General features: G+C 47.1%; 1 protein-coding gene across 1 annotated transcript in view; it reads right to left on the reverse strand.

Moving 5' to 3' along the window:
- The window catches only part of LOC123767096 (kinesin-like protein KIF14), a 474367-nt gene that overhangs the window by 391775 nt on the left and 57030 nt on the right, over positions 1–25562 (reverse strand). The window contains 1 exon segment of the mRNA XM_045756600.2: positions 6040–6182. Within this exon segment, the coding sequence (XP_045612556.2) occupies positions 6040–6182 (143 nt within the window).

Consider the following 25562-nt stretch of genomic DNA (forward strand, 5'->3'; position numbering starts at 1 on the left):
ACCTACCTCTATAGGTTAGGTTCGGTTAGGTAGCCGAAAAAGTTAGGTTAGGTTAGGTTAGGTTAGGTAGGTTAGGTAGGTTAGGTAGTCGAAAAACAATTATTTCATGAAAACTTGGCTTATTAGGCAAATCGGGCCATGCATAGTAGGCTGAGAAGTGCGTTCTGGCTACTAGGTACGACATATATATATATATATATATATATATATATATATATATATATATAAAATGTATATTTTGTATACATAAATCGACAATATATACATATGGTTGAACGACTTGGACAGCCAGAGGGAGGCGGCTGTTGACGGTATACTCTGTGGAGACAGAATGGAACTGGGACAGACCACTGGAAAGAACACACACACCAGGAGATAAATGGCACGGAGAGCCAAACCCTGACAACTCAGAAGAAGAGCTACAAGCAGCACCCAGCTCCAAAAAAGGTCAGAACTGAATCAAGATCCCTAGGGTTACCTCGAGATGATTTTCGGGCTCAACTATCCCATGGCCCAGTCCTCGACCAGGCTGAGACAATGAACCACAGGGAAACAGTACGAATGGAGCTGGACAACCGAGTCCCGAGAAATCCATATCCTCCACAGCGTATGCTCCACGGCTGCAACCTACCGCACAGTGCTGTGCGCTTGGCAAGAAAGGGAAGATCATCACCCCTGGCCAGCCTGATGATCGCTGGTGGCAAAACCCAGGCCAACAGCCGAGGCGTCCCTAAAAACGTTGAGTGCAGGTGGAGGAAGGCACCAGGGGATTGAAACCCTTAAAGGCAAATGAGAAAGCTGGTAACACAGCAGCTAACACAGGCCAGGTGCAGGCCAAACAGGAGAACCCAGAAGCATTAAGCCTGAGGCCCCACCACAATCCAAACCTAATGTTGGTTTGGACTTGATATATCAGGTCTAGCTTTTATTGTTTAATTAACACTATCTGTAACTCTGAACCGGACTCGCGTCCATTATTTTTCTCTTGAATCCTAACTTTGGACCGGACTTGCGTCCACTACAAAAAATATTTGTATAAAATTCATTTTTTTATCCAATCGACCTAGGAATAGTATCAAAATAAGCGCCTTTAGAATGCGCACAATTTGATACCAAAATGAAAGATGTAACATGAAATTTGATGTCCGAATACTTATATGATTACAAATAGTTTTTGGTCAAAATTTTAAAATATTTGTTAAAAATCTATTTATTGTGCTACTGTTGGGACTAGTTATAAAATGCGCACCTTTACGTCACGAACAATTTGATACCAGAATGAAAGATGTAACACAAGAATTTATGTCAGAACACTGGAAAGATATAAATAATTTTGTGATGATGAGCTTCCAGAATTAAAATATTTGTTAAAATTCCAGTTATTGCTCTATTATTATGGGACTAGTTTTAAAATATGCGCCTTTTTTTTGCGAACAATTTGATACCAAAATGAAAGAGTAACACGAAAATTAATGTTATCAAACTGAACGAGTATACACATCAGGTTGCAGTGTACAAATTGGTGCTCGTTCACGGGTAACTTTAGGCTTTTCTGCAGGGAGGCACTCAAAACTTTTGTACATTATATTCATACACATCTGTAGGGAATTTAATTGCGAACACAATGATACCAAAACGAGCAACGTAGCACGAGAATTAAGGTGAGAAAAATGGAACGAGTAAGCACATTTTACCGATTTTGTGCGCTCGCGGGTAACTTTTGCCAATTTTAGGCTTTGCTGTTGGGAGTCACGCCAGGCTGTTGGACATTATATTTATACACACCTGTAGGGAATTTAATTGTGAACACAATGATACCAAAATGAGCGACGTAGCACAAGAATTAAGGTGAGAAAGCTGAAACGAGTATACACATTTAGGTGTCACTGCGCGCTTACCCGCATGCTCGCCTGCACGCTTGGTACATGACCCCTAAGTTGACCGCACGCCTGCCCGGTGACGACTAGTGATAATTAGTATATAAAACCTAGCTCTTGTTATCACTTATCTAAATGCTTCCCTAATTTGTTTTAAGTGTTTTAATTTTTTTAATTTTTATGTTTCATTTGTAAGTGTTTGCAGGTATGATAAAGTTAGCTTTAATAAGCATTTAGACCTTGTGCGTGTAAAGTTTTTCCTGCGTATCGTGAGGGATATCATCCTATACCCCACAAAAGAGAGAGAGTGGCTAGACATTGGCTAGACCACACACCTTCAGTAGGGTGTGTGGTAAGGTGTGGTTAGACACACCTTACTGAGAGTGTGTGATGTGCGCTTATGAGGTGCCGACCTCACTGTGTTAAGTAATTTAACCATTTTTTTCCTTAGTGTGACTGGAGTACTCTAGTCAGTCTGGTGAGTGAAATTACTTACTGTTGTATATTGTCCCATTCCCTGAATCTTTTAATGAATGTAATGCACGCTTGTTTAATGATTGAGGTGTTTCTTTATAAAATCTTCGTTCTGTATGTATTTCTGATTTAAAGTAACTTACATATACCACAAATGAAGAAGTAAAGGACGGATTTCGATAGCTTGTACTCCAGTACAGTATACGGCATAGAAGCTTGTGCACCCTTACACATTATTTTCCATAACCCCCGTTACACCAATCCCTTAACTGCAGATGGATAGGGACATGCCACGAAGCATTCCAGAGGTTCAAGGAAGCACACAGGCCCCCCCGGCTCAAGAGAAAGATGAACCTGGGACAAGGCAGTCTTGGGAAAGAGGGACAAGGAAGAAACCAATTCAACCACGCGAGGTTGAGAATGAACTAAAATTGACCCAACGGAGACATGGGAAGGAAGCCTGTCCAGACAGACCCAAACCCCCTCACAAGGGATGATCAACTCCACGCAAACCGTTCTCGCAAATTCGTATAGTCAATATTGACTTATTAACTACGTGCATAGGTGACATACTAAACATAATAGATACGCTTAAAAAGCTTCATAGAAAACACTGACCTTACCTAACCTTGTTAGTATCTTAAGATAAGCATCTTATAGCTTCGTAATTACAATTGTTACTTAACCTATTATAGGTATAGGTTAAGTAATAAATGTAATTACGAAGCAATAAGATGCTTATCTTAACATACTAACTAGGTTAGGTAAGGTCGGTGTTTTCTATGAAGCTTTTTAAGGGTATCTATTATGTTTAGTATATCACCTATGCACGTAGTTAATAAGTCAATATTGACTATACGAATTTGCGAGAACGGGTTGACTCCACCAAAGGTCAACAGAAATGACCCAAATAGCCTACAAACCATGGGACCAGGCAAGATGCCTCCACACCACTCCATCAACAGGGCAAATCATGAAAGAGCTGGTGCAAACCCAGAGATGCCACCTTGCAAGTAGAGCTAGCATGGTGCCGACATGATGCAGTCAAAGCAGCCATGTGAGGCACTCACAAGCGGGCCACTGGCTCCATAGATGGCCCATCACCAGGCGCAGCCTCTACGCCCAGACCACCTTGAAAAACGAGAACAGCCCCATCAAAGTCAAAAAGGGCCTGAAGAGGATGACAGGGAGCAGAAGCAAATGACTAGAACCGAGCCAACACATCCTTCCAGGAAGAGGGAAGGAGAAGCAAAAAGAATGGCACACCAGCTGTCAGGAGAACAACGCAGAGAAGACTGTGGCCAGAGCATTCTGCAGAAGAGCATACAACTTCAAAAGACCCACCAACAATGCCAAGGCATTGTCAGTGCAGTCTCAAAACCCAGCACGAGGATTACTCTCGAGCGCACCCACGATGTCCACGAGCCAAACAGGAAGCCGCTCAAGACCCAGAAAACACATGACAGCCCAATTGTCGGCAGTTGTGCCAGTCATCTGCCACAACCAACTTCGACCGTTCTTGTGCAACAGAACCTGCACAAGAAACTGAAATGTCCCAACAACCAAGAGAAGAGTAGGGCAAATTGGCAAGCATGAAGGGGCTCAAAATAGAGGCCCCAAAATTCATCTGAAACATGCCCACAACCTCACACCACTCTAGTGAGCAGGTCTGGCAAAATGTGCCAGGTTTTATGAGAAAACAAGAGGAAGGTCCACTATACAGGAAGACACTAGAACTTCACATTGCACCCATAGGGGGAGAAGATCTGAACTCAAGAGAGGCCAGGGCCATTGGCAAGTTATAACCAAGAGACGCCAGAGGAAAGTGAAATGCCCCATGAACCCCCAAAGAGAGAACCCACGAGGAAGGACACTCCCAGTATACCCAAGGCTACCTGAAAGCGAACCCAACGGGTAGTCACATGCAAATCCAATCCATTCAAAGAGGAAGGTATGAAAATCCCACTCTCTGCAATAGAAGACCCTCCGCAGAAGACGCTAGGACACACAAGGATCAAAAGGGAACCACCTCCCCAAGGTCGACTCCCCCCCTCCCACAGGCCTCAGGCCCCAGAACTGCAGAAGAGGGTACTGGGGCAGAGCCAATGTCCATCCCCACTGTGGACATTGAACTTTCAAGAAAACGAGCCAGCTGGTAAGAAGGCTTAATAGGACTAAAAGGCTCAACTGCCTCCACATCTGAATCAGAAGGGGCAACCCCCAGAGCCGCCCAAGCCACAACCAGAAGTAATCCCCATCCTGACCCTGAAACTCTCAGACACTTCGAGGCCGGAAACACAAGGGGAGAACGAGCAAAAGAGCGAACTATGCACAACAAGGAAGGAAGAGGAGGTGTAGACAAAGCCAAGGGCAAAGTGATCAACACCTTCTTAGTCAGGTCACTACAATCAATGGGGCAACAAATTGGACACAACCCAGACCACTGAAGAGCCAAAAAACAGTCTTCGCCTGATAAGCCCGATCATCAACATGAGGACTCATAAAGAGTAACATGATGGGAACCCAACCCACATGACTGATTCGAAAGCATCACTAATCCAACAGGTTTACAGTTCCAACTTATTCTGCCTGCCTACAGAGGCAGGCAGAATGTGTCGCTCCATGGCACAGATGACAAACAACCCTCATCTCGCAAAAAGAGTGAGGGTGGGGGTAAGAGGCACCCCAGACTCTCCCTAACCCACAGGGGATTAACAGGGACTGAAGATGACAATCCAAACATGACACCCAGGCACTGGGAAGCTATGCAGGTATTCTCACAAAGTGCTATGTAAAGTAACCCAGCCTGGCTAAGATGCTAAGATGGCGTGCAACTCTGTGCACCCCACCAGCCAAGATGCTCCAACCAGGGGAAAGATGGAAGCTCAAAAATCCCAGACTTACCTAACATGAAGGCTACTTCAAGCAAGTGGCCTTCATTTTTTGATTCTTTGATTGTACCTTGATGGGGTTCAGGGAGTAGAACTCCTCCCAGAACCCCATCAAGATACAATCAAGGCACCTCGAAATGTCCCCGGAACCGGAACCATTACCCGAAAGGAACATCCCCTGAACACTCGAAGGAAGAAAACTTTGGCAGCACAAGGGATGCACTTGGGAGTGCTCAGGGAAGCAAACCCTAAACACGTGCAGCTCCAATTGGACTGAACCTCTGGCCCACATGCACCACAGTGCAAGGAACAGCTACCAAGGAAACACTGGGGCCAGAGCAACAGTGGTGATCCTGGCACGCATCAGAGGAGAACTGACAGTTGAGCGGCCTGTGAGCCATGGTCTGCCCCCAAATGAGGGGAGGGTGGGGGCAAACAAGTGAGTGCTGGTTTTTAACATATTCATCCATTTATTTACCTAGTTTGTGGAGTTCTATGGCCGTTTTTGAGTCTGCAGGTCTCAGAGGCAGCCAGGTCTGGTTTGTTTTGACTCGCTGATTTTCCGAGTGTCTTTCTCAGTGGTGGCTTAAATGGACAACTTAATAAATAAATGGCACAGCTCCCTTTGCCTCTATGAGGGACACAAAGTTCTGACTCTGGGTCCCAAGTAGGCCAGACTATTCCCTGACTGACACCAACTAGTAGTTTGCATCTACATCAGAGATGGTAGCTTCAGGGAGCCACAAGGGACTCCCTCCGATGGAAAGAAGCAACATCAACAAGATTAAACAAGCTACCTTGTGCTAATTGGACGAACTCTCACTCCAACAGACACAGTTGTTGATTCTGCCCCTCCATAGCAGTTTTTTTCGTGCGGGCTTGTAGATAATTTGACTGGATACCTGCTCACAACATCTGGTGTCAATTGTATTACGCCAGCCTAGAAAAAAAAAATCAGTATGATATTGTGGCAATAATTGACTGGGTTAAAATACAGTATTCTTTAATTAGTTTCAATAGCAACTATATAACTTTTTTGGCCTTTTCCCTACTAACAGTCAAAAATGCAACGAAGAAATTAAGTTTTAAATTTGCATTTTGATTACATTTTGGTTAAGAAAAAACCTGCTCTTTACAGATGACCCAGTGAAAAGTCCAACATTGAATGTTATAACATGCCTCTTTCTGGTAGGTGCCTCCCTGTGTAATGTCCACCTTTTACTTTTATTAACCCTTAACATGCTCGGGGTATAATATCCTTTGTTCCCCACAGGCGCATGCCATTTTGAAAAAAAAAAAATATTTTTGCTAATCTGTTAACCCTTAAACTGCGCATGGCGTATATATATGCCATAGGGTGCCAGGCCCGATTCAAATGGCCCGCGGCTATATGGGGTTCACAGTAGCTTCCTCAGGGCTCTTGTAAACAGACGCCATTTTTAAACAAAATCGTGGGCAATATTCTCAAGTGTGAGAGGCACAGTACTGTTGGAGCAACCAAGGCTGGCGCACGCAGCATGAGCGAACAGCATTGCTGTTCAGCTTGTGACCACAGCATCGCCGAAAAATGTAAAAATAAATATATACTGTAATTGTTATTATTTAGCGATGACAATATTACAGATGATCCATGACTGTGATATAAATAACCAGGGTTGTGATAATAGCAGGATTGTTGTAATAATTAGCGCTGTGGGAGGAGTGATGCTGAGAGACGGAGGGAGACAGCATCGTTTACCGACTGTGTGGCTACCTGTTACTGTTTGCATTCACCATACCAGGTCAGTGGTTCTCTATGGTGAACACAAATGTAGATACTTATTTATAATGTGTGTATTAGTGTAATAACAGCAAGAGGATTATGCTGGGAGGAGCCATATGGGTGACGGAGGTGACGTCGTCTGCACGATTTGTCTAGCTGTTTAGAGGGTGGCCACTATGCTCTTTGGGTGCACTACAAGCTTAGGTGTACAGTTACGGTGTATAAAACATGTAGATACTGTACTTATATATAATATGTGTATATAGGGTAATAACACTGCAAACAGTATTGTTGGGGGAGAAAGTTTAGTGCGTGTGACCTTGAATGAGTGAGGGAGCCACCAGCCGCCATCTGTGTATAGTGACGACTCTTAGTGCCTAAACTAACTATATCAGCTTAGCTGTACAGTTGTGGTGAACAAAATATATACATACTTATATATAACGTCTGTATATAGTGTAATAACACCACAAATGGTATTGTTGGGGAAGAAAGTTTAGTACGTGTGTTGAGGGAGTGGCAGCGAGTGGCTGGCTGGTGTGTGGCAGTAACTCCTCGTTGCTTTTCAACTCTCGATACCAACTTAGTGGTTCGTTATGGTGACCAAAACATGCAGATACTTATATATAACCTGTGTATAGAGTGTAATAGCAGCAAAACTATTTATTTATTGTTTTATAAACATAATAATTGAATCACTAATATGCACATCATACTTTTGAGTATAGTGATTATTCACCACTTTTATTATACTGTATAAATATATTACAATACACACTATTGAATAATATTACTGCAAAAAAAAAACTAAGAAAAAATCAATCGGAGACATTGAAACAATTAGGTAATAATATCTTTGTGGCAACTCCCACCTGTCAGCGCAGGTGACGCTGACCGGGTCTGACGACCGCTCTGTCAACGCCCACTTTTTGCCAGACTTCCTCGGTCAATTGCGCCCAAAATATGTCACCTACGATTTTTTTTTTTCCCCGTGCTCAGGGGAAACAAATTAACATGTTTAAAAGACAAAAAAAAAATTTTGAATTATTTTTTTCTTGCACACAGGGGTGTAAATGTCCCCAGGACCCCTGAGCAGTGTAATTGTTAAGTTGACGTTGTGTTCACTGGTCACGGAAAAAAAAAAAAATTCTATTGTACTTACTTTTGTTGCAATAGAGCCGAGAAGATCAGCGATGACGTCACAATCTGCATTTTCGCTCATGCAGTACATGCCCCAGAGGCATTGCGCGCGGTCCTCAAGCAGCCATAGTTGCCACAAATATATTTTCGCGCTATTTATTTACAATGTCTAGGCGCATTTTATCCAAATTATTTTTACTAATTGTGTTCCATATAATGTTTGAACATATTTTAAATCAATAATTGTTGCATATTTGAGTATACACAGGCGCACACAAATGTTTTCAATTACGGCAATATAATGTCATTACAGTCTATTGTATGTTCTGCTTATATTTTTAGATATTTACACACACACGCTATCTGCTTATATGTTTAGATATTTACACACACGCACACGCTATACACACTTTGAAGCACACTTAGAAGTTTTCTAGACTGTGGTAGTCATTGAAGCAGTCGACAGCACATAATGGGATACCACACGTTTCACACCATGTTTGCACAAGCTTCTGTTTCTGATCTCTACGTGTCGTTTTTTACACACCAAGCAATCACGTTGAGCTATTGCACGCTTCCCAGCTGGTGGCAAATACAGTACTTGAGTCTGTGTGCTAGGAAGGCTTCAGTGTGAGCGAGGCGTGGAGTACCAGCATGCTGCAACAGTGGGTTTATTATGGGCCGCTGAATCCCTGGGACATCTTTTGCAAACTTTCCTAATAACTGTATTGCAGCATCAAACACAAAGGCACGAAAAGTGGGCTTACGTCCAGTTCTCACAAGGTACATGTTGAAACAGTTCAGCATGCTCATGTCCACAAGATGGAAGAACACTTTTTTCGTCCAACTACATGTTTTCCGCACACACTCTGCAGTGCCAATCATCATGTCTGATTTATCAATCAACCGCATGTTGATATTATAGTCTAAAATACAGTCTGGCTTATACAGTGGTGCGTTTGTTTTATGGTTCACTTTCCAACTGTTCACCATTGTTCCATCATGAATTGTTGTCAACAAGTTCACCTCTCTTTTGTCTTTCCACCGAACTGACAGAATGTTATCACTTTTCCTTCTCTGACACTCACCAACTGCAATGTCGTTGTCAAACACAGGCATTTCCCTTCGTTGTGGCTTTACTGTACCAACCAATCCAGTTCTATTTTCTAGCAAGAACCGAGCTAGCAAGGGACTTGTATAGTAATTATCCGTGTATAAAATGTGTCTCTTGTTCATCCACGGAGCCATTATGGACTTCACTACACTCCCTGAGAATCCATGTTCGTCGTTACCAGGAATGTCTACATCACTAGCCGAGTACAGAATCATGTTTAACACGTATCCTGTCTCACAATCACAAAGAACAAAAAATTTCAGGCCAAATCGGTTTCATTTTGAGGGAATGTACTGCTTGAATGGAACACGTCCCTTGAAAAGTACGAGAGATTCATCAACCACCAGCTTCTGTGCTGGTACATAAAAATCTCTGAATTTTCCAATAACATCGTTCAAGTAGTGCCTCACTTGCCACAGTCTATCATCATCTGTTCGGTCCTGAACACTTCCAAAATGTAGACACCTAAGGAGTATCTGAAACCTGTCTCGTGACATATATTTCCCGAATAAAGGTGTTGGCACTGTATGCTCCTTGCTCCAATAGTCACTTATTGCATGTTTGTGACAGTGCTTCATCAACAAACAGAGTGCCAAAAACACATACATTTCCGCAACTGTGGTATTTTTCCAACTCTGCAGTCGTGAAAATTCTGTGATTTGCCTCTCAATCAGGTAAGCAGCATGCAGGTTCGTTTGGTGCACAATATATTCCATGAGTTGTTCATCATAGAATGCTGTAAAATATTCCATCTCAGCCATATCCTCACCTTGATTAGGGAAAAGGTTGGTAATCCCTACATCTTTCTCGTCAAAGTGAGGAATATTAGGAATAAAATCGTCACCATCACTCCACACAAGTACACCAGGCGTCCTGCGAGATGCAGAGGAAAGACGGCGAGGAAGCGATGCATACCGGCGACCAGGAGCTGAATACCGTCTGCGAGAAGCACAGCGGCTACGTGCACGTGAGGTGGGCGCACGTGAGGTGGGCGCACGTGAGGTGGGCGCACGTGAGGTGGGCGCACGTGAGGTGGGTGCACGTGAGGTGGGTGCACGTGAGGTGGATGCACGTGAACACGAGGGTCTTGGTCCCTCATGTGGTGCCATGCGGTGGCGCTTGGCAGGGCGAGATGCTGCTGACGCGACAATTTCTCGCCCAGTTACACCACTGGTACCAGTCACAGGCTCAATAAAACTATGATCTGAGTCACTAAACCCAGAAAAGGAGTCGCCTCCTTTTGAGGTGACTCCTGAGTCACCTCACCCTTTGAGGGTGACGAGTCAGAGGACTCGTCACCCTCAAACAGTAAATATCCACAGGAACTGTGAGGTCGTGGTAGAATTGGGGTAGAAACTGGCCGAGGAGGCATGGGTGAGCGTAGAGGCCTCGCCATGGCATGGCGGTCATTGTCACTCTCACTGCTGCTGCTACTATCAGCCGACAACTATGTATAATCCTCATCGTTGTCTGAATCATCAAACACACTTTCTTCACCTTCAGAGAATAATTCGTGTATTCGAATATTTGCTCTGGGGTGAGGGATTGAGTGGTGCGTGCCCGAGAGGCGTTTGACCGTGCGCTCGCCATGGTGACTCTCGCTAAACTGATGCCTCCTACACCTTCGGTTCGTGAGCGGGAATTTTTTTCAAAATGGCCGCTGTTTACTATAGCCCCGGGAACCCCAGCTACACCGCGGGACATTCAAATCGTGCGCGGTACCCATATACGTCATATGACGTGAAGCGCACTTTAAGGGTTAATGTTTAATTTTATTAAATGTCCTAATACATTTTTTATATTTCTGTTATGTTAATTTTCATAAATAACCAGTCTTTGCAAGTATGTCGGGTCGTGTAAGACACTGCTTGATGGTACAGTAGATTTCCTGTGCACTTTATGTAGCATAGCTGTGCACTACACATCAATATGTTTGTAATTTTTCTTGCATTTTGTGTACAAATGAATAATCTTACCGAGAAAAAATATTTTCTTTTATTTATTTTCATTTTTTGTGCATGGCCAAGTATGACCGTATGTCAATTGCCACACGTTGAGGGTTAACACGTGCACATGAAGCAAATATCAAAGATTAGATATGCTGGGATGCTCCCGGACACAGGTTCGAATCCTCGTACGGCCCTTGTGGATTTGTTCATCAAAGATTAGCAACAATACACAATGACCTCCCCCCCCCCCAAGGGACAGAGTCCTAAGGATCCAAAGACAGCCTACTTGTATCTTGAAAAGAAGCAACTCGGGAAGGTCTGACTAGTCAGATATTAACAACATGACAGATTCACTGCAGGTGTGGGAGCTCCAGGCTCCCACACCTGCTGCCACCTGTTGATGACCTCTTTGCAACTGGGGGGTTCAAGCTAGTTTGGAGTGAATCACTTGTGTTTGAATGAATTATTCGCAGAGTCCTTTGGCCGTTTCAAGTATTTTCTGGATCTTTCTGTATGGGTGATCATAACAATGCCATTCGCTGTGTCTTTGTGAGAGAGGGTAGAGGAGGGACCAGATTCTGGTTTTGGTCCATGGCAGGCCACACAGGACTACTATGGCTGATGTGACTTCAGGGAGCCAAAGCAGGGGGGCTCCTTCAGAAAAGTTAAAACTAATACATAATCAAATATATGCATCACTAGAGTAAAAACAACCAGCGTTGAATGTAATGAAACGCCTTTTTTCTGGTCGAGTCCCGGAGGCTCCCTGGAGCTATCCAGGCTAAATGGATATGTATAACTTTCTGGCATCAGTCAATGCATGGAGTTCTTTCCTACCGGGGACCACGAGCCAGAACCTGGCCCCCTCTAGAGAGGCACGAGGAGCAATGGCCTATAGAGACCCCCCTTATGATTAGGAGCATTCTATGTCTGCCATCGACCGGGATAGGCACCCAGAAAGGTAGGCGGCCCAAAACAAACCTTTATTCTGGTAAACTATTGCGACCGAAGACCGAACAGGTGGACAGAACTCCCCAAACGAAAATTAGCAAAACAAGCATGACATCATCATGTCACCGCGCCGCTGTCTGAGCAACCCCCCCCCCCTCCCCGGGAGGGGGAAGGGGGAGCCCCAGATCCCACCATCAGCGACCCAACCATTAGTCCTTAGGCTGGATGTCAAAAATGCGAAAACACCGCTGACCGGAGGGAGGGAGGGATGACGGGGAGCCTCCGGGACTCACCCAGAAAATGGCGTTTCATTACATTCAACGCTGGTTTTCTGGGGGGAGCCCCATCGGCTTCCCGGAGCTAACTACCCAAAGATAAAGAAAAATAGGGACTTACCCGGGTGGCAGTCCGTCCTCATTCCTCAACGCGAAGTCGAGACAACTGGCTGCAACCGCCGACCCAAAGCAACGCAGGCCCGACTAGGCCCAGGAACATTCACCAGGTAGCGAGCGGCCAGGACCCTGTTCGATCTCCAAAAACCCCGGGCCCGAAAGTCCACCCAAGACATGTTGCCAAAGACAGCCGCCAAAGCAGCAAATTTACGAACATCGTGGGCCCGGGGAAAAACCGCAGGCTAGCTACTCTTAATAACCCTGAGGACAACCTGAGAGACCCGAGCCCGGGAACAGGGAAGAAAGGAAACCGGATCAACCCAGAGCGCATCCCCGGCAACAGAAGCTGTGGCGCGCAAATAACGGCGGAGAGCCGCAACCTGGACACAGCACATGATGCACCCCCGACCTGACCAACCAGGCATCAACAACCCACGGTCCCCTCCGGAACACAGCCGTCTCATTCTTCGCCAGAAAACAGGGAGACGGCTGCAAGCGAACATAACCACCAGAACTGAAAGAGCAGAAACCTCAGCGCCGGAGGAGAGCATGAAGCTCCCCAACCTGACCCCCCGAGGCCAATGCCAACAGGAAAAAAGCCTTAGAAAAACAATCCCGAATGGAAGGGGCCACAACAAACCGAGGCAAAGAGAGAAACGAGAGCACATGGTCCAAGGACCAAGACGACTCAGGCGGCGCATGAGCAGGCCGGAGGTGAAACAACGCACGAGACAACTTGCGAAAGGGGGGCGGAAGTAACACCAAAAGCAAGCTGAAGCAGCTCTGCCAACGCCGCACGATACGAAGCGACAGTATTCGGCATAAGATGATGGTCCTGAAACAACCAAGAGAGAAAGGACAGAGCAACCCTATCAGAGACCGAAGAACACCGACGCAATGATAGGAAAAACAGGAAGGACCGCCAGGAAACCTCATGCTGCCACTGAGACGAAGCACGCAGGTGGGAGACCAACAACGAAGCCACCTGCGCACCATACAAGGAATGATAAACCAGAGTCAAAAACACCAGACGTGAAGACTCGAGGAGAAGACCGAACCAGCCTCGTACAGGGCTGGACCGATCTGCTGAAAGAAGCGGAGCCGCGGGAAGACCCTCGGGTTTCGGACACCGAGCAAGCAGCGCCAGAAACCAAGGCTGGGCGGGCCACCAAGGAACCAGAAGGACAACTCGACCTCGGTAAGTTTCTAAGCGAGTCAGGACCTGGAGCAACAGCGGAACCGGGGGAAAGAGGTACAGGTAACCCCACCTCGCCAAGTCCTGCCTGAAGGCGTCGACCCCGACGACTTCGCAGTCAGGGAAGGGCGCCACGTACACCAGGAGACCCCCGACCACGCCGACGGGAAGAGATCTACGTCTGGAGTCCCGAACATCCAGCACAGCCAACTGAAGGAGTCGGCATCAACCGTCCATTCCGTGGAAAGGGGAAGGAACCGGGACAGGCTGTCCGCCAGGAAGTTGGACACCCCCGGACGTGAACCGCCAGGGGAGCCAAACCCCGAGAACTCAGCAGACGAGTCACCCGAAGCCACCAGTCCCAAAGAGCCAAGGACCGCATCGAACCCCCGCGGTTCAGGCAATGAACCACTGGGGAGCAATCCATATGGAGCCTGATCGTCGATTCGCGAGTGACTCGAATCCTCCGGAGCAACATCCACACCGCCGCGAACTCCCGTACCGTGCTATGAGCCCGACGGAAAGACGGACCCCACCGCCCCTGGCCGGCCTGGTGAGCACTGGTCACAAAACCCCAGCCAAGAGACAGAGTCCGTGTACACATCGAGCGATGGCTCGGGAAGGCACCAAGGCACTGAACCCCGAAAAACCCGAAGATGAAGCCGGCGACGCAGCAACCGACGCAAAGCCCCGGAGGTCGAACCCAACGATCGCGAGAGAGGCGGAAGGGCCGGCCCCGAAGGAACAAAAACAGCCGACGAAGCCACACCAGACCCGGCGGGTAGACCATCATGGCAAAGTTCAGGCTCCTGCACAAACTCTCGAGTAACCGCCTCGTGACCCGGGAACCCCTCAGAAACGGACGAAGGCAGGACAGCGCATGAGAGCCGCCGGAAGAAGAGACAAGGAAGCAGTGCGAGCGTCCCAAACCAGACCCAGCCAAGACCGAACCTGAGAGGGAACCAGATGGGACTTCCTCCAGTTCACCAAGAACCCAAACCCAGTGAGATGGGAAAGAACCAAATCCCTGGCGAGCAGACAGCGGACTGGCTGGGAGCCCAAACCAGCCAGTCGTCGAGATAGGCCAGGACCCGAACACCTAGCAGACGCAGGCGGATCACAACGACCCGAGTAAGGCATGTGAAAACGCGAGGTGCCAGATTCAACCTGAAGGGAAGACAACGAAAGCGGTAACTCTGATGCCCCACAACAAAACCAAGCCAGTCCCAGAACCCCGGATGAACCGGGATGTGCCAATACGCGTCCTTGAGGTCCAGTGACACCATTCAACCCCCCCCCCCTCCAAAAGAAGACGGACCTGGGACAGCGTAGTCATCCGAAAGGAGGGGCACAAAACCCACGGGTTCAGACGGGACAAGTCCAGAATGAACCGGAAACGACTGGAAACAGGCGGGAAACCCACCTGAGGGACGTCGTCGTTTCGATCACGCCCAAGTGAACCCACTCCGAGATGACCCGACAGAGCACAGGAGGAGAGGCCTGCCCCGCCAGCCCCGAACCCCGAGGGAGGAAGAGTCACCCAACGCCACCACAGGCCGCACAAAATGACCTGAAAAGCCCACGAATCATGGGACCAGGTGCGAGTAAACTGGGCGAGCTGCCCCCCCCCCTGCCCATCGCCCCGTCAATGGGACGAACCGCAAAAGGGCCGATGCGCCTTGCGAGAACCGAAGCGGTGAACAGGACGGTCCCCACGCCGACCAGCAACAGCCGGAACTGAAGGTGCCACCAGCCCCGAATCCGGCACCAAAGGCTTGGCATGACCCTTCCGGGAAGGCCCCCCCCACTACGAGCCACCCGGAGCAACATCAACTCAGACATAGGCCGACAACTGACCGAGGCCACCTGCAGACACTGCACCACAGCAGACTCTGCAAACAGCAACGGACAAAAGGGGGAAGACAAAGGAAGAGCCAGGGCCCAGGTGGACTCCAAGGAAGAAGCCAGCACTGCCTGATGACATGCAAGGCGAGAAGCATAGAACAGCGAAACCGCATCACGCAGGATGGGCGCGAAGAGCTTCAACAAAGCAGACAATGCCCGTACCACAGAGGGCAGCGCTCCGGACCCGGCAGCGGCCACAAGCGCTCCCACATCCAACTCTAGCCAATCCGAGGACAACTCAGGGAGGGAAAAGAAACGCAGAGCCGAAGCAAGCAGGCCACGAGTCCGCAAATCCTCAGCAATCAAGGCAGTCGAGAGAGAAGGAACCTGCACATAAAGCTGCATGACACCAACATCCCGCAGAAGGGCAGGGGCGAACAAGCAAGCATTAAGATGCTCGAAGTCGTCCCCCAGGAAAACCTGCAACGCCATAGAAACCTCTCGCCACTCAAGCGCGCGGGACCGACAGAACGTGTGCCAAGCCTCCAACGAAAAGAGAGGATAGTCTGCCAACCAGGACGACTCTGGAACTTCATAACGAAACCAGCACGAACCAGGGGATCCGTACACGAAGGAACGCGGATCCATCATGAAGCCATAATCCGGGTCACACAGGAGGAAAGCCTCCAAGGTCTCCTGCACCTCCGAAGACAAAACACGGGAAGCCGGAAACCTCCGGAAAGACGAAACCGAAGAACCCGCGGGAATCGGAAACCTCTGTTAAGACGGAATCGAAGAACCCGTGGGATCACGGAACCGAACCCGGGGAGGGGTGGACACCAAATCCAATTCGTACGTGGAGGGAGTGAAAGAGAACCCCTCTCCTTGTAACATCAAACCCCGCTCAGAGGGTATAAAAACCTAGGCGGGGTCCAATGGGGGCCCAAGGCCCCCAAGCCAACCCCTCCCCAACCTCAGGAACTTCGCCCAAAGGGCCTGGGGCCGAGCCGCCGTCCTGAGCCCCCACCCCCAAAGAAAAGGTGGGAGCAGCTGAAAAAGCAGGAACGAAGGGGGTCCACTGGCCAGACCCAGAAGCTCCAGTAGAAGGACCAGGCTCGAATGCCTCCGCCACCGCCCCAGAAGGGGACACCCCCGAGACCGCCCGAGTCTCACAACCAACTAAACCCAGCCCCGGCTCCGAAACCCTCAGACGCTTAGGAGCTGGCAGCAAGGAGGGGGGGGGGGGACCGAATGGGCAACAGAAGGGGAAGGACTTAGAGGGGCAGATGGAACCAGAGCCGAAGCGACTCCCACCCCCAAGTCCGAGTCCCTATAACCAAAACGGGGCAGTCTCGGGGCATCCGGGGCAGCAACCAACCTAGTGCGTTGCAGCAACCTAAAGTGAACATGCAACGCCTCAGCTCCCCTCACCCACATATCATGCACAGTAACCTGGGTGAATTGGAGTACGTATAGACAACACACGTCGCACGACTCTGGGTCAAAACAATCACCTACCCAACAGGCAGCATGGCGGAGACAAAACCAGTGAGTGTCCCCCTGAGACAAGGAGACAGAGCAACCCTCAAACTTGCAGGATGCGAGGGGGGGACTCAGGGGTCACATCCATTGGACCACGTAGCCCCCGTGGGGTTTTCCAGGGCCCTTAGCCTTGGTAACACACTAAGGGAAGCCCAGGGAGGGTGCTGCGAACCGGCACCCAAAACTACCAAACAAACTGCTATAGCTGAACCCCCGGGACATGTACACTCACGGGGGCCAAGCGGGGAGGACCACCCACATAAAATGGAGGTATAAAGATATAGATATACCCCAAGAACAGCGATGGGGACCAACAGGCAGACCCCCCCCCCCCCCACCAGGCAGAAAACAAAAACGAAAGAAAAACCCCGCAAGAGGACAACGTACCCGGGCGGAACAGAGTAGGCCGCTGTTAATGGTGAAAACTAGCTGTGCAGTATCCCGCGCCCCTGCCAGTGACGAAAACTACCCCCTACCCAGAGACAAACAAGGGCAAGAAAAAACCCAGCTGACCTCAAGGGTGGCCAAGTACCGAGCAGTACACGGCACAGCGGAGGTAGACCCCAAGGAGACCCAGGGAACGTGGCCCTAAGCCCCAAGGGCAGTACTTACAGGGCACCTAGGGAAGGTGACCCTAGGCGCATGCAGCCCGAGCACAGTGGAAAATCACTCCTGGCCCCCACACCATCGGAAGGGACAGCTCACACCACAAGGCACAGAACTGCAATGGAAAAATGGAGCCAGAGGCACAATCGCACCAGATCACATTAGCCTAAGAACTGATGGTTGGGTCGCCGACGGTGGGGTCTGGGGCTTCCCCTTCCCCCCCCTCCCTGGGAGGGGGTTGTGCAGACAGCGGCGTGGCGACATGATGAGTGATGCTTGTTTTGTTAATTTTCGTTTGGAGAGTTCTGTCCACCTGTTCGGTCGTCAGTTGCAATAGTTTACCAGAAAAGGGGTTTGTTTTGGGGCGCCTACCTTTCTGGGTACCTTTCTGGATGCCTATCCCGGTCGATGGCAGACATAGAATGCTCCCAATCATAAGGGGGGTCTCTATAGGCCATTGCTCCTCGCGCCTCTCTAGAGGGGGCCAGGTTCTGGCTCATGGTCCCCGGTAGGCAAGAACTCCATGCCTTGACTGATGCCAGGAAGTTATACATATCCATTCAGTCTGGATAGCTCCGGGGAGCCGACGGGGCTCCCCCCAGAAAACTTGTACAAATTTATTAATTTTTTATTAATGGTTACTGTACCTATACAGTAACTGTATGATTATCGTTAAGAACTCTTTACCTAACAAGGATTGGAACAACCGCCACCCGGTATCACCCCTCTGACAAACAGGATACTATAACCACTACATCAATGATCATTTTTGTGTGTATCGGCAAGATACACTTCTCTCCCGCCTATAGACATATATCACCCTCCTCCCCTGTAAATAGTCCAGAAACCCTATATTATTATTTATTACATTTAAGGAAAAGAATGAACCCAGAATTTTATGTTATGTTGGTTACAAGTTAGGTGGAGGCAGGCAAGAAGATCAACCTGGGTTGCAAGATGGCCGACACACCCAGGCAGGATTGAGTGTTTCCCTCCGAAAGCATACCGAAAGTGGGGACACTGGATCTTCAGGAAAATTGAAATTATGATTGGCTTTCTGCCAGGAGCATGGTCACTTAGAACACAGCGTCACGTGACATGATGTCACTGCCCACTCACAACGGGCTATAAAATCATGAGTGGGAGGTAGACCTCATTCTTGCTTCCAGCAAGAAGCGGTAGTCAGGGTAGGCAGACTCCAGCTGGTAGAAATCAAGGTCGAAGACAGTGGAGATGCCGAGCAACTGCCCAAGGAGCACTCAGGATTTCCCAAACCGCAAGAAGTGGGACTTCAAGACACATTAATCTACCTGTCCACCAGGAGGATGGGCTGGAAAGACCAACCTTAGAGCCACTCCTGGGATTTGGAACAACCTGAGACAAACGGAGGTAGTTCTGGTCGACGATCTGCCAATTGTGAAGGAACCTGGTCAAGTGTGGACTTCAGGAATTGCACCCCTGTAATGCAGGAGCCATCAATAATCCAATAAACCATTGCAATGAGAGCAAGGAGCACCTTTCTGTCAACCATACCACTGTATGATTCAACATGGACAATTGGAGATGACCAACTGGGATCAAGAAGATGCCCTAGTGACAATTCTGCCAACCACATGCAAAAGAGTGGATGCCAACAAACCACAGCTGTGGGATTGTGCACCATGACCGGTGCATACCTGGAGCATACTTAAAGAGGGTTCTGGGAGTTCTTCTATTTCCCGAGCCTGGCTTGAGTCTTGAAAACTCAAGAAAGAGAGAAACACACACAGACAGTTTCATAAATAGTCTCATTTTATAGCTATTTGCTTTCAGTGACAGAGGTTTTTGTTATAAAGTTGATTGTCTACTTGAATCTCTCTATTAAAGCCGTAAAGATTTGCGCCGTTTTCAGTATCTTCCTCAGTGGAAGATACTGAAAAACTGCAGGTAGATAGTAATAAAGTCTTCAATTGGGCAACTGAAAACGTGATGTTTAACCCTTAAACCGCTAACTGTTAAATAGCAAACATCCCCAGGGCGCTCAAGAAAAAAATTGTTCTGAAAAAATTATTTTTTCTTAAGACATTGTTAATTAGCCTTCAGGAAGCACAAAAATCCAAATAAAAAGTCTCTAGCTCTTGTGGTTTAGCTGTAGTGGCCTGGAGAAGTTGCATATTTTTAGTTGAGGTGCCGCATAGGAATAACTTTGTTGATTTATTTTCATTGTTTCTCAATTTATTAATTTAGTCTTTTCATGCTAACTGGTTGTATTTGTGTGTCAAAGTTACTGTCTATTATGTAAAACTTTGAAAATATAAGTATGTATGGATATACAAGTAAAGATATAAAGACACCCACATACTTATTCATAATAATACATGTATAAATATATTTTAAGCCTAAATCTTAAAATTCCATATAGCACACATTTTGCCTCATATATATACATAGTAATCACTCATTTGCTGTTGCTACAAATTTAGTGTCTATGGCTGCCCTAAACATTCAGATACTGGATGGTGATCTTGCCAAGCAATGGACATCATTTTCTTACAAAGGCCCTAGAAGGAAAGTGAGGGACTCGAGATATTTTTTGAAGATAGGGGATGGTTACAGGTGGTCTGAGGAAGCAGATGTGAGCTCTATGTATGTGTAGGACTATTTTAACTATTTTAAATACGCAAATCATATATACTGTCTCCACTCGATCATCCGGACTATATGAGAAAGACCCCAAGCCGGATTATCACATTTTTCGGATAATGGTACTTTTTCACCTACGAGTCCAAAAGTGACCATTTCCAACTATTTTTATACTACAAACAACATAATTTGAATTGCCTTGCCACATATAATTATTAAATATTCAACTAGAAACCTCAACTTACCTTGTCGGTGTTCGTCTTCTTGATTGATGCCACACATCTTGAAGTTAAGAATTCTTAACAATTTACCTAACCTATACTAACACAACAATAAAATTAACACTTAAAGGCGCTTGGCTTGCCTGTGAAGCCTCACTTGTTGAAGGCGCTTGGCTTGCCTGTGATGCCTCACTTGTTTAAGGCGCTTGGCTTGCCTGTGAAGCCTCACTTGTTGAAGGCGCTTGGCTTGCCTGTGATGCCTCATTTGTTGAAGGCGCTTGGCTTGCCTGTGGCGCCTCACTTGTTGAAGGCATTTGGCTGCCTGTGACGCCTCACTTGTTGAACAACACGTAACTTGTCTTTAATTGCTAGGACAACTTTCTTCCTCTTAACACCTCCAGAACGATTGATGCTGCAACCAGACATAGTCTTGGCCAAAAATGTTCAAAGTTACTATGAAAATAAAAGTTATTTAAAAAAATATTTCACTAATGGCGCAGCACTGTGTATAACATGAGGGACGGACGCACATGGGTTGACCAGTGTTGGACAGGTCCACTTGGGGTAGGGCAGCTATAGCACGTTACGTAGGCCGCCAGGAGGAAAAAACTCGCAATATTTTTTACGGAAACTTCAGCCTGTGCACATTGCTTTCAGGAAACTTATTTATTTGTTATTACATAATTACTAGTACTTATTTCATTTGTTTTTGGCTATGATTAATTGTTCTAAAATTAATGGAAATTCCTGTACCCAGGTGGTCCCCCTCCCGACGCACCCCTCCCACCCTCCCAACACCACCCACCCACCCCACCCTCTCCTCCACCATGCGTCTAGAGCCACAGACAGGATTCTTACGGTACGGCCGAATTTTCATCCAGCTAAATCAGCTGTTATCCGGTTCCTGTGGCCATATTGGCCGGATATTGTGATAACTTTATCCGATCACGATTTTGGCCGTATAAGGGCATTCCAGATGTTTGAATCCCGGATAATCGCAGGGTTACAGTATATGATTTGCGCCGTTTTGTGATAGTTACTCAAATCATATATGTACGATTTGCGCTGTTTAAGGGTTAGCCCCGGGGCTGCTCAGCTATTAATAGCTGACAAGCCCACTGTGTGCAAGAGATAAAAAAAAAAAAAAAAAAAAATCTTCTTCTAAGATTGTTAAAATGCATTCCCTGATCAAGGGAAAATCGTAGGCGACATATTTTGCCCCCAATAGGGTGAGGAAGTCTGGCAAAATTGAGGCGCTGACAGAGTAGGCGTCTGGGGCGGCCTCCTCCACCTTAGCTGCCAGGCGGGAGTTGCCACAAAGATAATACCTGTACTGTACAGCATTACCTAATTATTTCAATGTTTCCTGTTAACTTTTCTCTTTTATTTTTCAGTAATATTATTCAATAGCTTGTGCAATATATTTATATAATAAAATGTGTTAACCATCGCTATATTCAAAAGTATGGTGTGCATGTTACCGATTCAATTATGTTCATAAAACAAACAAATATTTTTGCTGTTATTACACTATATACACATGTTATGTATAAGTATCTGCATGTTTTGTTCACCATAACGAGCCACTAAGGTAGTATGGTGCATCAAAACAGCATAGTAGCCACAAGCACACCAGTCAGTCGACGATGCTACCTCCCTCGCCAACATTCCTCCTACCACCAAACTGTTTGTGCTGTTATTACACTATATACATACACGTTATATATAAAGTATCTACGTCTTTTGTTCACCATAACTGAACAACTAAGCTGGTATGGTGTCCAAACTGCATAGTGGCCACCATACACTGTATGCAAGTCACACACCAGCCAGCAGATGCCACTTCCCTCCCTCACCAAGTTTCCTCCCATCATACTACGCACATCGCTAACTTTCAGCACAATGCTGCTACTATCAGAATTCTGGTCACTAAATCTTGTAAATTAATAATTGTCAAGTTTGAACAAATTTATTTTGTAAAGGAACACAAGAGGTCATTTCAACATTCTTAGAAGGATCAAACAAGGGCAGTGTGCTGTAGCAACTACAGTGAATATAATGAACAGCTTTGTGTTCACTGATATCTGAACATCGTAGTCTTTATCACAGTCTCTTCTGTAATACTATCATCGTTAAATAATAGCAGTTACATACATATATTTTGACATTTTCAGGCGATGCTGTGGGCACAAGGTGAACAGCAGTGCTGTTAGCTCATGCTGTGCTCACCAGCCTTGGTTGTTCACTCGGTACTGAGCCTCTCACACCAGGGAATGCAACTTTTTTTTTAAATGGTGCCTGTTTACTAGAGCCCTGAGGAAGCTAATGTGAACCCCACGTAGCCACGGGACTTTAAAATGTATATGATGTGCTCTGTGCAGAAAGTTAGTCAAAAATTATATACAATGGGGCCTCGACTTACGATGCTAATCCGTTTCTAGAGACGGATCGTAAGTTGAAATATTGCAAGTCGAAGCGATTTTTCCCATAAGAAATAAAGGGAATTAAATTAATCCGTTCCCCACCCCCCAAAATATTAACATACAAATACATTTTATACTGAATACTATGTTTTTTTCTAACTATAATACAGTACCTAAGTTTATCTTACCTTTATGGAGGGTTCTTATGGCATATGGAAGATAGTGACGAGGGGAAAGGAGGAGAGTTGTTACTGTTTGGAAGGAGAGCCCCCTTCCATTATCACATCAGGCAGTGATGCTTTCTCTGGGGTACTCTCTCTCCTACGTTTTGCCTGAATAACATTAGGACCTGGTTGTGGTTCAGTGCTTATTTGTCTCACTATAAATTTGTCAAGAGACATTTGTTTTTCCCTTCGTTTTAACATTTGTCTGTAATAATGCATCACTTTAGCACCCATAATGTCCTTTTTCTTAGCCAGAATGGTGGATATCGTTGACTGATATTTGTTGTATTGCCTAACTAGTCCAACAACCCGTACACCATCTTCATATTTACGAATGATCTCTTGTTTCTGCTCTATGGTCATCCTTACATGGGATCTCATATGTTGAGCCTTACCACTGACTTTACTGGGACTCATGGCATGATATATAATAATTATTTTAATGTTCAAATTGCAAAAATTCACCACAAAAGCGAAATTTCTTATAGGCGCGATCGTCACTAAGTGGGCAGCTGTAGTAAACTGAGGCAGGTCGGCCGCGTGACCGGGAACCACACACTCGGTCGACCCAAACGTGTACCAACAAATATCGTGAGTCGACGACACCATCGGATGTCGAGTCGCATTTTTTGCCGAAATTTACATCGTAACTCGAAATTATCGTAAGTAGGAGCAATCGTAAGTCGAGGTGCCACTGTACTGTACAAACAATTTGTGTTAAAGGGTTAAGCTTCATGACCCTCAAATTGGCTTTTTACTAAAGTTCTCCCCCTGTGTGTGGTTCCTTTTGATATCCATTGCCCCTGCCTCTGTAAGGAGCAGGATTCTGGTTGCTGTTTCCAGAAGGCCTAGAAATTGCTTTGGATGCTCGATGTAATGGGATTTGCCCTATGGTACCAGTGCACAAGCTCTGGGAGGCACTGAGGTGCCCACCGATGGGAATTTCATTATACAGTACTTGACATCTTTTCTCTGGGATGAAGTACCATAGTATAAAACCAGCATTGAATGTAACGAAATGCCATTTTCTGAGTGAGCCCCGGAGGCTCCCTAGAGCTTATCGGGCTAATGTATGTTATATTAGACTGGGACATTAGCTAAGGAGTTCAGACCTACCAGGGACCAGTGCCAGAACCTCGCCCCTTCAGAGAGGTTTCAGGGAGCAATGGCCCTGGAAAACCCCTTTGTGGTTGGTGTTTTCCTTAACTGCCATCGACTGGGGTTAGGCACCCAGAAAGGTAGGCATACCAAACCAAACCCCACATGGTAAAAAACAAACAAAAAAACGAACAGAGGTAGAAACTCCCTACAATCACAAGGAAACAAGCATACAAGCAAACATCACACTTTACTGCCACGCCGATCGTCAGCGCAGCCCTCCCTGCCCCGAGAGGGGGAGAGGGGAGCCCCGGACCTACCGCGCCGGCTGCCAAGCTTCAGTTCATAAGCTAATGTCAACCGGGATAGACGCTTCCTGGCCTCAGTTTCCTAGGCGGTGTTTGCCTTGTGTGGCGTTCACTGCCGTGTGTTGTGTTGTGCGGTGGCCAGGAGTACCTCATCAGTGCCAGGGCTGCATGTGCTTAGTGGCTGACTTCCCTAAGCGCCCTGCGAGTCAGTACTGCCCTTGCATAACAGGGTTATCTTCCCTGGGGCGTTCGGGAACCATTCCCATTGAGGTTCTTGCTGCTCTGCATTTTCCTCGCCCTTGGGGCCAGCTGGGGCTTGGGACCCTTGTTTAGCCCTGGGTAGGGATTGGTTTTGTGCTGGTTAGGGCGTCAAGGTATTGCACAGCCTGCCACCTAAGCGGCGACCGGTTCCTGTTGCCTCTGGAAACGGTGTACTTTTGCGGGCTTTTTCTTTTGTTTTTATTTTCATGCCTGGTGGGGGTCTGCCTAGCGTGGCTATAGTTCCACTGGTAGTGTTTGGTAGCCCTCTGCTAGGCCCCCGTGATTGTACACGTCGCAGCGGTTTTCAGTGCTAGCCTTTACCCTCTTGTTATGTTTGGGTTTCTTAACCAGTTAGCAACACCTTGCCCGTGCTTCCCATAGCAGTCAGCCTAAGGGCCTTGGAAACCCCTGTCTGGGGCTCGAGGGACCATTGAACGTGTCTTCCGGGTTCCAACCCGTCTTTTATGGGATCATTGGTTGCTGTGCCCTTGTCTCCGGGTGACTGTCGCCACTTTTACCTCCGTCATGCTGCCTGTTGGGTCACTGACACCTTGACCCGGAGTCTTGCGAGAGATTCTCTTCTTGTTCTCCAGTACTCTCCTGATGTTATTACTGCTCAGAGTACAGGCGGCATCCATATTGCAAGCTAGGTTAGGTTGCTGCAACA

Source organism: Procambarus clarkii, chromosome 53 (genome assembly GCF_040958095.1).
Source record: "Procambarus clarkii isolate CNS0578487 chromosome 53, FALCON_Pclarkii_2.0, whole genome shotgun sequence".
Lineage (NCBI taxonomy): Eukaryota > Metazoa > Arthropoda > Malacostraca > Decapoda > Cambaridae > Procambarus > Procambarus clarkii.